The sequence below is a fragment of the Melospiza georgiana genome, chromosome 2 (assembly GCF_028018845.1).
Source record: "Melospiza georgiana isolate bMelGeo1 chromosome 2, bMelGeo1.pri, whole genome shotgun sequence".
Taxonomy (NCBI): Eukaryota; Metazoa; Chordata; class Aves; order Passeriformes; family Passerellidae; genus Melospiza; species Melospiza georgiana.
In genome coordinates this window covers 71,157,804-71,171,234 of record NC_080431.1, presented here as the reverse complement: position 1 = coordinate 71,171,234, position 13,431 = coordinate 71,157,804, and the positions used below count along the sequence as shown (strand labels likewise).

At 41.9% G+C, this 13,431-nt stretch overlaps 1 protein-coding gene across 7 annotated transcripts in view; it reads left to right on the top strand.

The window, feature by feature from the left end:
- The window catches only part of FAT3 (FAT atypical cadherin 3), a 399,748-nt gene that overhangs the window by 375,441 nt on the left and 10,876 nt on the right, over positions 1-13,431 (top strand). For 6 of the 7 annotated variants that reach the window (XM_058019289.1, XM_058019288.1, XM_058019293.1 and 3 more), the window contains 3 exons: positions 5,815-5,968; positions 7,679-8,334; positions 11,039-11,152. In XM_058019289.1, coding sequence (XP_057875272.1) covers positions 5,815-5,968; positions 7,679-8,334; positions 11,039-11,152 — 924 coding nt within the window. The remainder of the gene's footprint in view (positions 1-5,814; positions 5,969-7,678; positions 8,335-11,038; positions 11,153-13,431) is intronic. The other variant, XM_058019290.1, reaches the window with a different exon arrangement.

Here is a 13,431-nt window from a genome sequence, read left to right as displayed (position 1 = left end):
GACCAGGGCGTGAATCTCTGCTTGCTCTCAGGCAACAGTGTTGGCCAAGTGATGTCAGTGGTACAAGAGGGGAGACTGTGTGTCCAGAGACCCCATGGGGAGATCCAGTGCATGCTTAAATAGGGGCTGGCAGAGGGGGATGAGCACTCACTGGATCTGACAGCTCAGGAGACTCCTAGCAGAAAGAGACATACTCAGGACAAGTTTCTTGGGAGACAGTGGAAACCACAGCCCTGAAGTACAGGCCACATTCTGCCAGACTTTTCAGTCCCTATCCATAAGTATGGGTCAGTAAATCTATTTTTAAAGGAAGTTAGCATTTTGAAACCTGACGAACAACATGACTTTCAGAAACAGCTTGGCTCTTTGAACTGAAATTTCCCAAGAAAATTCAACCAAGTATTTAAAGTGTGGTTAAGCTATAAGATGCTGAATATGAGGTCTTAAAATGGGAAATGTCACACAACCCTTAGTAATAGTGTGGCACTTGCAGGGCTGCCAATAGTAAATGTATGTTTATCTGCATGAGTAACAGTATGAGCAATCTCAGCAATAGAAAGCTTTACTGTAATCGCATGCAAAGACTGCACCAAGGTTCTCAACCACAGAGAGAAACCTCATGCTTGTAAAGCCTGCAATTATAAGTATAGTTACTTCCTTTTAATTTGATCAGTCCTGTATACATCTGGCTTTGATTAAAGTAAATGGCTTATACGAGTAGGCGATTTTACTTGAACGTGAAGCATTTGAGCAGAAATATTTACTGAGTCAAGGACTGTGGGCAGAGTGTGGGGACATAAAGTCATTTTGCTTTCCCCACTTTCCACTTTTCTTCAATTCTTTTTTGTTTTTTCATGAACAGAGCTAAAATCCAAAGGGAGGAGAATGCAACATGGCACCTGGGTGGTGGGTTTAACACGTGCTTTAAATGTTGTTGGCAACATTACTCACAGCTGGTTTTGAGGATCAGGTAATTCATAAAAAAGAAATAAGGGAAAAATTAGTGTAATAATACCACAGAACTGACTTGGTCTTATTAATGTTCTTGATCTTGCTTTTTCACACATGTAAACAACTCAGCATACTATGATGTGAGTATACCAAATGCACTTCAGTTATTTTTTTTAAGCTTTTTTAGAAATTCTAGAGGTTCTTCATGTTTTTAATACGTAGTGAATATAGACATCTGTTCTTGAATTCTCACTTTAAAAGTATATGGATGCCAATCTTCTCATAGCCCTGGTTCAGCAAAGACTGAGGTTCATTTTCATACCAGCAAGTGGCAAGAGGCAATGATCTCTTTGAAGACAGATAAGTTAAATCCAGGCTGGCAGGACTGTGGATGGCTGAACACACAGTACTTGAAGGTGGCCTGGTTTGACTATAGACCTACCAAAATACAAATGCTGGGAGAGGTCCTCTTCACCTTCAGTAGTTCTTGCCAGTTAACTTGGTGTGTAACACAGTGGTCAATGTCCTGGGCAGGGCAATTTCTGGACATTGAGTTTGTCAGGTTTCACTGCACAGCAGGGAGAGAAACTATACAGAGAAACAAATGGAAAAGCCAAAGCACATTAACAGATAAAAGCCAGCCTGTCTTGCATGGGATAGATAGAAACAGGAGCGTACACATGTTAAAAAAAAAAAAAAATTGGCAGCAGTTAGGAGCATCCTCTTTAATAAAGCCAAGTAAACCTTGGGATAGACAGACATTCAGATGCTCAGGCTGGGAATGCTACCAGCAGAGATGTTCACTACATAACAACACCCCATCTGCTGATGGCACCGTGCCTGCCTTGTGCCGCTGCCTCTGCTTCTCAAGTGCCAGGCAAACACAGGTGTAGGCAGGGAGCCTGGGGAGTGTCCTGTCTCACTGCAGGTTGCTCTTCAGTGAGGTCTGGGGTGAAAAACACCTCTTCCTCTAGGTAGGGACACACCAAGAGAGCAGTAAGAGCAGCTGTTTGAGTCACAGGGAGGAGGTGAGATTTAACTATGCAGAGGGGACTCAGATTGATGAAGGAGCATGAGAGAAGCCTTATAAAACAACCAGTAAGCCCAAGACAATGTGTAGACCTATGCATACATAATGTTTCAGGTCATGAATGGTATTTGATGCAAATCTTCTGATCATCATCTCTCCCTGGGCTTCACTTCCCACTGGAGAGGCAAGGTCTGGGAGGGCAGGACCAGGCTGAACTGGAGGACAGCTGGTCCCAAAGCCCTGAGATGCACACAGTGTGGCTCCTCAGCACCAGCTGTTTGGCTCCACAGAGCCACTGCTGCTGCTCTGTAGGACTTGTTAGCATAGATACAGCCTAAAAAGGCTCTATTGTGGTTCATAGCTTCTTGTTGGTCTTAGGTCAGCTATTGGGTACATGCTGCTATGGCACATGCTGAGAATGTTGTGGTCCCAACCTAAAGCTTTTCAGAGGTGTTTTCCTGAGCTTCCTTTTTCCACTGAATCCCTCTGAAGAAACACTGTGGTGATATCACAAAATTTACTGCCTTGGAGAATGCAGATCAACATTTCTAGGAATTAAATACTCATTCCGTGTGGAAGTAGCTCAGATGGACTGTATGATCTTAAACGCTGATGAATTTCCAAAGCTTCAGTGTTTTCATTGTGAACAGGATCAAGCCCCACATTGTTTAAAAGAGATTTTTCATCCCTTGCTGAGAGGACAGGACGCTGAGTCTTTTCTCATCCTTGAATGTGAGAAATTTGCTTGTTATTCTTGTTCTAAACCAGAGGGAAGAAATGAATGGTACAGTAGCAGGATATTAAATTAAAAGTATAATAAAAAGCCTTTATTGGACCCAAGATGCACTCCCAACCAGAGGGGTTTTCTTCACAATTTGCCTTTGTCCACAGCCATGTGGCTAAAATATTCAGTAGCCCACGAAATTACAGCCTCTGCTGGGAGGTTTGGAGAAGGATTAAAGGTCTGGCAGGTCTTCTGGCTGAGTGCTATATGCTGTCTACTGAGCCATCATATCAGCTCTCCTCTTCCCAACTCCATGAATTTTGACATATGTTTTGCTGTGTTGGAGACCTCCCGGGTGAGTGCTCTGCAGCTCTGAGCATGTGTGTCACAGAAAAGTTCTGTGTCTGTTGCCAGTGGATTGGACTTGGCAGGTGTATGGCAGTCAATCCAATGAGAGGAAACACCAGTGATAAATATGGTAATTCAATACTGCTTTGTTTTAGTGCCTTCTTGATTTCTAACTTTGATCCTTAGACTTAGAATCCATAGTGAATATTGCAGTCTTCTTATATCTGATGTGTGTTCCACTATCATTAAATCAAATTGTGTGAAAAATGTGGGCTTTCAGAAGCAGATTTTTATTTTGGTCCTGTTCTTACACTGCTGAGCAGGGCTCTGACCCATCTGGTAATTCAGTTTCATCTCTTAGTATAAAATGCATTCCATGTTTCTTTTAAAGTTAGTGGGTTTTTTTTGTTTTTTTTTAATCAGATCAATACTCTTCAAGTTTTCTATAATGAACAAATGTAAACAGATTATATTACAGGGCTTAGAGCTTAGCTGAAACAAACAAAAGACATGAAAAGAAAGTGATTCAAGGCCTTTGTCTTACAAATGATTGGCACCTGAAAACTTGGTTAAAAACAGCAGAAACTTGGCTTTTAACATCACTTTAGAGCTATGGACATTCATAAAATATCAGATAACAAATAGAATAACATATATATTCTGCTGTTACATAAGGCAACACAACTGATTATGAATGAAGTGGTTTATATTTTAATTGAACATTCTCCTTTTGCTTAAACTCATTGAGTCTGTAAAAAACATACAAAACATTAGAGTAAATTTTTGAACTATAGATGTCACTGTTCAGTCATAAAAAGGAAGTGCTGAAACAGCCTTATTTATTCATGCCGTGAATTCTACCTACAGTCACAGGTTTGTAGTTCTTCAGACACAGATCACTATAGGTACAGAAAAATGTTCACATTGTCTGAGTGAGATATTTTTAAGACACAAAAAGAAATAAGCCCATCTTGCTCATGCTTACTAAGCATGCTTTTTGGGAAGCCCAGAAGTTGAATAATTTATCTTCTTGACTCTGTAACCTTGGAGAGATCAGTGTGTCTGTCTCCCTTCTTGTAGCAGGACAATGAAACAGCATGATATTTGAGTATCTGTTTCATTTATCTTCAGTTAAATAGTATTGGACTCTTGACTGAGTATGCCAGCAAGTCTGGTTGCAAGTTTATTCTCAAAAGCCTGTCCTCATGAAAGAATTCAATTAGAGTAGCTGAACAAGGCGAATTGAACCGTATAGGACATAAAAGATGTGGGAGTCTTGATGCAGAATTGTTTTTTTCTTATGCCTCCGCTGGGTTTTTCCATACTGTTTCCATGAAATTCTTTTCCTTGTAACTGTGCTGGATATTCCTGCCATATTTGCAGAAAGAAGAACTTTTAAAACAAGTATTTGTGGTTTTTTCCAGATGTATAGATATAGAAAGTTTTTAAAAATACATTTAAAAGGCTCACCACTGAGAAATGATATTTCCACCACATCAGCTTGATTGCCAGTAATTTTGACACTGAATTGAGTTGCACTCAACCATTTCAGCTCTAACTGCAGCTGTATTAATGGCAGGAAGTTTCCTTGTTCTAGTTGCTTAATATGCTATATCCAGTAGGTATGTGAACCCCATAACTGGAGCTTGCACCTTGCCTACACATCTGTTTAGGACATTTGGATTATATAAAGAACTTTTTAAAAGATCAGCCAAAGTTTTTTTACAGACGTCCAGGAAAATTTTGCTGGCTCAACAGCTCTAACTTAGGAGTCTTCCACTTCCAGGGATGTCTTAGCCATCTCATGGCTTTCACAGCCTGAATGTTCCATGCTCTTTTCCAGCAAAAAAGCCGTCAGATTTCCATATCCAGTTCACAACTTTAGGAGATGCACCACCTCACTGGATTTCCTTGTGACCTTAAATAAAGCTTTTATTAATGGCACTGAGCCATATGAACTCACAAGCGGAGAAAAAGAAAAAATATATTTGTCATTTGATACTTGGCAGGGTGAACTGATGTGTTTAAAACCTCTTTTTATTTTAATTCTGGTGTTGCCCCTGTGTTGGCAAAAAACATAGAAATGGGACTTCAGTCCCCAACAGAGTCCCCCTCCACATGAATGTTGTTATGCCTGATGAATTGATGTGATTAATCAGAATTTGATAGCACACTAGTACTGAACATAATCAGCTCTGATTAGGGCTGGTATTGCCCAGGTCAGCTGGTATTTTGAAGTTTATAGTTTGTGCCTTGATGATGCACTTTATAAAACTGGTGTTTTATTACTGTCACATCCCCATTGTGTTGCTCCTTTAAAGGGCAGAGATGGAAAAGCTCTCAGCTGATGTATTTGTACATCGATGAAGCCCCAAAAGGAGAGTAGATTGCCTCTATCAGCAAACATTTTGAAAAAGTTGGGAAATACATCCTTGATCTAGAACGTATTTCCTGAAATACCCTTCTTGAAAGGTGTTCACAAATGACATTTATTCTTACCTGAATCGTGATGATTAGGATGGTCTGGGCTGCAACCTCTGGTTGTAGACATGAGCTCTGGTTGCCTGGGCATCTCAGATAGACAAACTCTTGACTAGCATTAGTGTGGGCCACATGGACAGACCAGAATGAGTGTGAACATCCCCTTGCCCCCACAGTACAATTTATTTTTCGGTGTAAAGCACCCAAATGGATCCTGTCAGTTTTAGACAGACTCAGTGGTAGGAGTCTAATTTCCGTCTCTCTGTCCCTCACCTCCCAGGGTACCATTGCAATTGCCTCTCCCAGTTTACAGGAAGGAATTGTGAGTCAGAGATCACAGCCTGCTTCCCAAATCCTTGCCGGAATGGAGGCTCATGTGATCCCATCGGCAATGCTTTCATCTGCAACTGCAAAAATGGCCTGACAGGAGTAACGTAAGTGTCCCTCCCCAGGTGGGCAATGGGAGATTTTGACTCAGTGATGGTGGGCTTTTTGATCAGGCATTTTGTACCCAAAAGCTATGATTCACCTCACAAAAAATAACCACAACCTTAGCACTTATTCCAAGTCAGAGCTAATGACAGCTGAGAAATCCCTGAGACTTGCATGCTCAGAAATGTTTTTTCTAACTTACCCTCCTAAGCTGTTGATTCAGGATGTTATCTCAAGACAGTTTTCTCTGAGATACACCTGTCTGTTGCCAGCTTTTTTGAACAATCTTGTAAAACCTGTGGAAGCAGCTATGTAATCTTTGTTTTGAAAAGGGATCAATTTAGTCACCTTAACCCTGACATAAAAGGTTAATTTATTACAGTCATTTTCTTAAATCCTTGCCTTGATCATAAACTTGGTGTAGACATAGAAAATCCTGTCCTGCCCATCAACATGCTTTTCCCTTATTTGGTTTGTCTACTGTTTGTACTTTTTCCTCTGCATTTTGCTATGTCTTATTTTTCCAATTCTCCCCTCTCTTTATGGTTCCTGTTCCTTTTTTCCCCCCACCTCCAATATTTGGTTTATTTTATCTCCTGACCTAAAAAATTTTACATAGTCAGTATCTCTTCTCTTCTCTTCTCTTCTCTTCTTCTCTTCTCTTCTCTTCTCTTCTCTTCTCTTCTCTCTTCTCTTCTCTTCTCTTCTCTTCTCTTCTCTCTCTTCTCTTCTCTTCTCTTCTCTTCTCTTCTCTTCCTTCTTCTCTTCTCTTCTCTTCTCTTCTCTTCTCTCTCTCCTCTTCTCTCTCTTCTCTCCTCTTCTCTCCTCTCCTCTTCTCTCCTCTCCTCTCCTCTCCTCTTCTCTCCCTCTCTCTTCTCTTCTCTTCTCTTCTCTTCTCTTCTCTTCTCTTCTCTTCTCTTCTCTTCTCTTCTCTTCTCTTCTCTTCTCTTCTCTTCTCTTCTCTTCTCTTCTCTTCTCTTCTCTTCTCTTCTCTTCTCTTCTCTTCTCTTCTCTTCTCTTCTCTTCTCTTCTCTTCTCTTCTCTTCTCTTCTCTTCTCTTCTCTTCTCTTCTCTTCTCTTCTCTTCTCTTCTCTCTCTCCTCTCCTCTCCTCTCCTCTCCTCTCCTCTCCTCTCCTCTCCTCTCCTCTCCTCTCCTCTCCTCTCCTCTCCTCTCCTCTCCTCTCCTCTCCTCTCCTCTCCTCTCCTCTCCTCTCCTCTCCTCTCCTCTCCTCTCCTCTCCTCTCCTCTCCTCTCCTCTCCTCTCCTCTCCTCTCTCTTCAGTAAATATTCTGAGGTTTTTACTATATTTTTTCTCAACTATCTTCTCCTTCAATCCCCCTCTAATATTTTGTATTGAAACCCCAAGGGTAGTCCAAAAACAGCATAAAAAAAGCAGATTCTCTATTGCATTCAGTAAGCCTCATTAGGGTCAAGGTGCCTTTTCCTATCAGATGCATTATTTCCTTCTTGATATCTATCAGATGCTTTAAACTCGTATTTCCTCCTGGATATTTCCATTTTATTGTCTTTAAAAAACCCATGGAATAGCTGTAGAAAAAATTAAATGCCATTAAATAATATGATAATAATATGATCATTTGCAAAGTACCACAAGGTGTTAACCAATGGCACCACTTTGACAAGATAAGGCATCATGCACAACCTGGACTGTCTCTTAGATGTTCTTGAGACTTTCCTTTTCTTCTTTTAAGGTGTGAAGAAGACATTGATGAGTGTGAAAGAGAAGAATGTGAAAATGGTGGCTCCTGTGTCAACATCTTTGGTTCATTTCTGTGTAACTGCACCCCTGGCTACGTGGGTCAATACTGTGGTCTGCGCCCCGTGGTGGTCCCCAATATACAAGCTGGGCATTCCTACGTTGGCAAGGAGGAGCTGATAGGAATAGCCGTGGTCCTGTTTGTCATATTTGTGTTAATTGTTCTTTTCATCATTTTTCGCAAGAAAGTTTTCAGGAAGAACTATTCCCGCAACAACATCACGCTCGTACAGGATCCAGCTACTGCAGCCCTGCTCAACAAGAGCAATGGCATCCAATTCAAGAACATCAGGAACAGTGGAGACAGCAGGAATATCTACCAGGAGGTTGGGCCTCCACAGGTGCCAGTGAGGCCGATGGCCTATACCCCATGCTTCCAGAGTGACTCACGGAATAACCTGGACAAGATAGTGGATGGGCTTGGTGTGGAGCACCAGGAGATGACAACGTTTCATCCGGAGTCCCCTCGAATACTGACAGCCAGGAGGGGGGTGGTGGTGTGCAGTGTGGCTCCAAACCTGCCTGCTGTGTCTCCCTGCCGCTCGGACTGTGACTCCATCAGGAAGAGCACGTGGGATGCTGGCACAGAAAGTAAGTAGCGCTGCGGGCCGGTCTCGTTCTTCCCTGCTCATGGTAAGGGTTGCTTCAGGGTGCAGCAGGTGCAGTGGCACAGGTGCTCTTAGTGCTCCAGCTTAACACATGTGAATTGGTAAATCTCTGCAAGAAGTGATCTGGTTTAATTTTGAAAGGTTATAATTAAACCAGGCATACAATGCCTTTCCTTCTATGCATGGAGTATGACTAAAAGCATTTATTTCCCTTGTTGAGAAAGCATATATGAGTAAGTGCTCTGAGCATTTTTCAGTGATATAAAGCAATCATCTTTCTATTGGAAAAAACAATTTGGGGCAGAATTCTTAAATATAAATTCTGTTAGGTTCAGGCTGTTTCCCAAGGGAGTTAAAAAAATTTAAACCTTCTTCAAGAAGCAATCCTGTTTTGCATCAGGGAGAAATGAACTAATATTCCTTACTTTCAGTGTCTGTGAAGTGAAGCAGAAAGTCACGTATGGCTTGATATATAGGATCACCTTCTCAGGCCATTGCATTCCCCTCTGCTTTCAGTATCAGAGTCATCATGGAATTTTCAATCCCCATGCTTACTCTATTTGTGCTGTGATGGTTCCTCACCTGATGACACAGTGCTCCCTCCATTCCTCAACTGGAGATGAAGCCAATTTCACATAGTCTGTCATGGCAGGAAATACCAGTTTTCTGGGAAAGAGTTACAGCCCTGCATCATCTATCCTTGCAAGTCAGACCATGTCATTTGGACTGGGAGATGTTTACTTCACCATATATGATGTTTTTAAAGGTGTTTTCTCTTATTAGGGACTTTTCCTAATGCATCTTCCTGTACCTGTTGGAGGGGGCTTACAAGAAAGATGGAGAGGGACACAAGAGCTTGTTGTAGTGATGAATGGCCTTAAGCTGAAGAAGGGTAGGTTTGAATTAGCTGTTAGGAAGAAATGCTTGATTGTGAGGGTGGTGAGGCAAAGAAACAGGTTGCTCTGTTTCTTGGGAGAAGGGATGGATGTCCCATCCCTGGAAGTATTCAAGGCTGAATTGGTTGGGGCTCTGAGTAACCTGGTCTAGTGAAAGGTTCCCAGTCCATGGCAGGGAAATTGGAACCAAATGATCTTTAAGATCCCTTCCACCTCGAAGTGTTCTATGATTCTCTGATCTTCAACCCTATTGCAGCACAGCCCTAACCAAAACTGTCACATAAAACTGCACAATCCAGCCCTATTTTTGAAAGGAATGGGAACTGAGGAATGGAGAGAGGAATTAAGCAACATGTCAAGAGGACAGCATTATGTTGTGCCAGAGGAGGTTTGGGATGGACATCAGGAAGAAGTTTTGCTCTGGAAGAATGGTCAAGCCTTGGAACTGGCTACCCAGGAAGGTGGTGAAGTCACCATTCCTGGAAGTGTTCAAGAAATGATTGGGCATGGCACTTAATGCTGTGGTTTGGTTGGCATAGTGATGTTCAGTCAAAGGTTGGGCTCAATGATCTTGGAAGTCTTTTCCAGCCTTATAGAGTTTATGATTCTATAGCTGTGCCCTGATCTACACATTTTCATCCAAGGCAGCACACTGGCTAAGGTCATGTAGTGAAAAATTGAATTAATTTTCATTTATTTGGGCTGTATTTCAGGGTTGTGTTGTGTCTGACCTTTTAAACTTTAAATATAGTTAAGCTGATTGAAAGCATCATCACACCAGCTCCCACACGTGCTGTGTTCTATATTCTCCTGGGGGTTTGTGCCACAGACACTGCTGATACTGGAAGGAATAGAAATTCCTACCAGCACACCATGAGGCCATACCAGGGAGACAGACCTCAGCTGTCACGGAGTGGGAAGCAGTGCAGTTTTGTTACTGCAGCACTCACTTCATCAGCTCCATACCCAGCTGCTCAGCAGGAGCAAATCAGCTCTTGCCGTGTGGAGGTGTGCCATGCTGGGTAGAAATACATACAGCTGGCAGGTAAAGAGCTGTGCTTGCATGTTGATAGCACCTGACCTTCTTCATTTGTAATTGGCCCAGGTATCTTAGTGCTTAAAATGGAGAATAACTTTTTGTGTTCCTGATTATTGCCCATATAATGTGTATTTGAATGTGTTTATTTATATATGCTTAATTACAGGAAAATTTATACCGTAGGTTGCAGTTACATTTCTAAATAGTGGAGTTGTGAAGACTGAATGTCCCTGATGAAAAGCAATGTAAATTGAAGCATAATCTATTATATGTCAGTGATGGAGCTATTAAAATCTGATCCAAGGGCCACTGATCTGAATAACAAGATGCATGGTAACTTTACTGAGCATTGAATGAGCCTTTAATGAGGCTCTCAAATTAGGAAATGAACAGTAAAGATAAATGTAACTGTAATCTCTTGTATAAGCTGTTTATACCACATTCCTTAAGTCATCATTTTCATTGCTTTTGAGACTACATGCCATCTCAAAAGACAATATTGAATACAGATGTTTCTTCCTTGATTACAGTGTTGTCAGCCACTTGAAAGACTCCTTGGGCTTCAAACACTTCAAAAGTCTAGGTATCTTCACCTACTGCCTTCTTGACGAATAGGTCATTCCTCTGTGTGAAGGAAATAATTTTATTCTGACTCATAATAGAAGGCAGGATTTGAATGTGTCCGTGGTATAAGTAGATAAATGTTCATACCTAGAGAGTACCATTTTGCTTTGTCTTTGCTGTCAATGAAGGTAAAGGGGTTGATGACGCTGAAGAGGTGACCTGTTTTTCAGGAAGTAATAAAGGCAGCAACTCTGAAGTACAGTCCCTCAGCTCCTTCCAGTCTGATTCCGGTGATGATAATGGTAAGAAATGATTTCATCTTTATTCTGCTGGGGGAAAAGCTATTTATCTCTCTCTCTCTAATATTATTAAAAGATTTATGTGACATCTTGAAACCCTTTAACAGTGCCGAAAGTAAGAAAGTCGTGGGTTCAAACCCTGACTTTGTGTTCCACTTACTAAATTATAGGAACATAATAAAAATCTTGATGCTTGGGGCTGTTGTATAAGGACCGAGCTTTACAGTGAATTAGAGCTATGATACAGCAGAGTCACACTGCCAAGATGTAAGTTGACTAATAGGTTGCAAGTGAAACTGTAGAATTTATGTCATTTTCCTTCTGGGAAAAGCATGACTTTCATGTTTCACCAGTCGAATAAAAGGGATTTCCGTGCCATTTGCCCGGTCTCATTCATGGTCCCAACAAAACTCTGCTGGTGTCAGCCGCAACAATGAGCAGATGAGCCAGTCCCCAGCGTCCTGGCCTCTCCCTGGCAATCACAGCTCAGCAAACAATAGAGCACCATTAAATCCTTGTTCAGTGCACACTCAGTGCCTGCCTCTCACGTCCTGCATCATTATCTCCCTGGGTGACACAGGCAGAGCCATACACAGCCCACTAAAAGGTCCACAGAGTCAGAGCAAACCTTTGTTCCTGCGGCCCACGAATGTTGAGCAGTGGGTCTGAGAAAAGTCAAGATGTTTCTGCTGGGGAGGGATGGTGTATGTCTGGGAAGCCTCGTTTAGACACACAGAAAAAGACTATCACAAAGGAATCATACTTGGTTTCCTCAGCCACCAGTTAATGAACTGTCTGTAGACTCAGTTTCTCAGTCATGCCATGCAGCTGATCTCTAGGAACTCTGAAATGTTGGAAAAAGCACTGACAGCAAAGTACACTTGCAGTTCCTTTTGGCCTGCTGTGCCTGAAGCATTACAATTATTTTTGTCAGGCTTACCAATGCTTTTCTGCCCCTGCACCAAAAAGACCTCTTTAGCCTTTTTTTAGGGTAAGCGTTATTTAATGATATATATTTACATTAGAGTTACCTTCGGAATAATTATTCAAGTGGTCTTTTATTGTGCATTGTTACTTTTTGTATCTCACAAATTCTGATTAGACATTTCAAACTCCCGATCTTGTCTCCACTGAAATCATTGACACAGTACCCACAGAAGCTGGATTGGACCTTCTGTGCCCACTCATTTTTTGTGAAGGCTGCATTTAAAATGTGGCCTTTAGAGATAACATTTCTAGTTCAGGGTTCAAACAAATCCATATCCTCAGGGAGAACAAGGGAAGAAACCTAAATCATCTGAGTCATTTGCAGAGATCGATGCAAGATCACACGGTCTGGTTTGCTTGAAGCAGCAGGGAAGGTTTGCAGTGAAAGAGCCTAAAGGGCAAAGCCAGGCATAAGTAAGCATATACATGCTCACATGCCTGTACTTTAGGGCTAATGGATATGCCTCCTGAAGCCATGAATCTTTGCTCTTCTTGTCATTTTAACTTTTTGTACCTCATGTACCTGCAGAGGTTAGAAACACAACAGTTGTATTTGTTGTCAGTGAAAACACAACAAATACAGTTCAGCATCCATACTCTTTGATGAAACAGGACAGTGGCTCCTTCTCCATACTCCTTCCTCCAAATCCAAGAGCAATGCTGCTGGGTTCTCAGGCTAGCACAGGAGACAGGCTTGTGTTACACAAACGGCTATAATGACACTGACTTGTGAAACTGGGTGGCAGCTTCTGACTGAGGAAACCTATCTGGCAGCAGTGGATCACTGGGATGCATTCCACTGAGGGTGCAGGCAGCTTCTATTCACCCTCTCTGGGGCTCTTGGAGCCTTCTCTTGCTGTGTCAAGGGCTTGTCTTACCATGTAAACTCACATGGGGTGAGATTTTGAACCTACTTTTTTTCGTCTCACCTTATTTCTCCTGCATTTAAATTGCTCAGCTTCCCTAGTCTTTCTGAGAGTAGTTAGCAGTAATTTTTGTAGTCCAAAATCTGAGCAATGACTTGCACTGAGCTATGTGAGGTGGGGGTTCCCATTTTTCTGTGAATATGCTCTGCACAGCTCCCACCAGAGCCAGCCTTTAGTTGCAAAGAAAACTACACTGGCCCTGGGTTTTGACCTGTTTTTCACTCTTAGGTTTTTTCCTCTAATAGCTTACAGCTGCCCTCCATCTTTTTTCCCAGCCATGCAGCACTAACTGCATGGAGCCCCTTATTTTTCTATCATGTTTATTTTGCATTAGCCAGTGCAAGTCTCCTTTGTATAATCACTATTGCT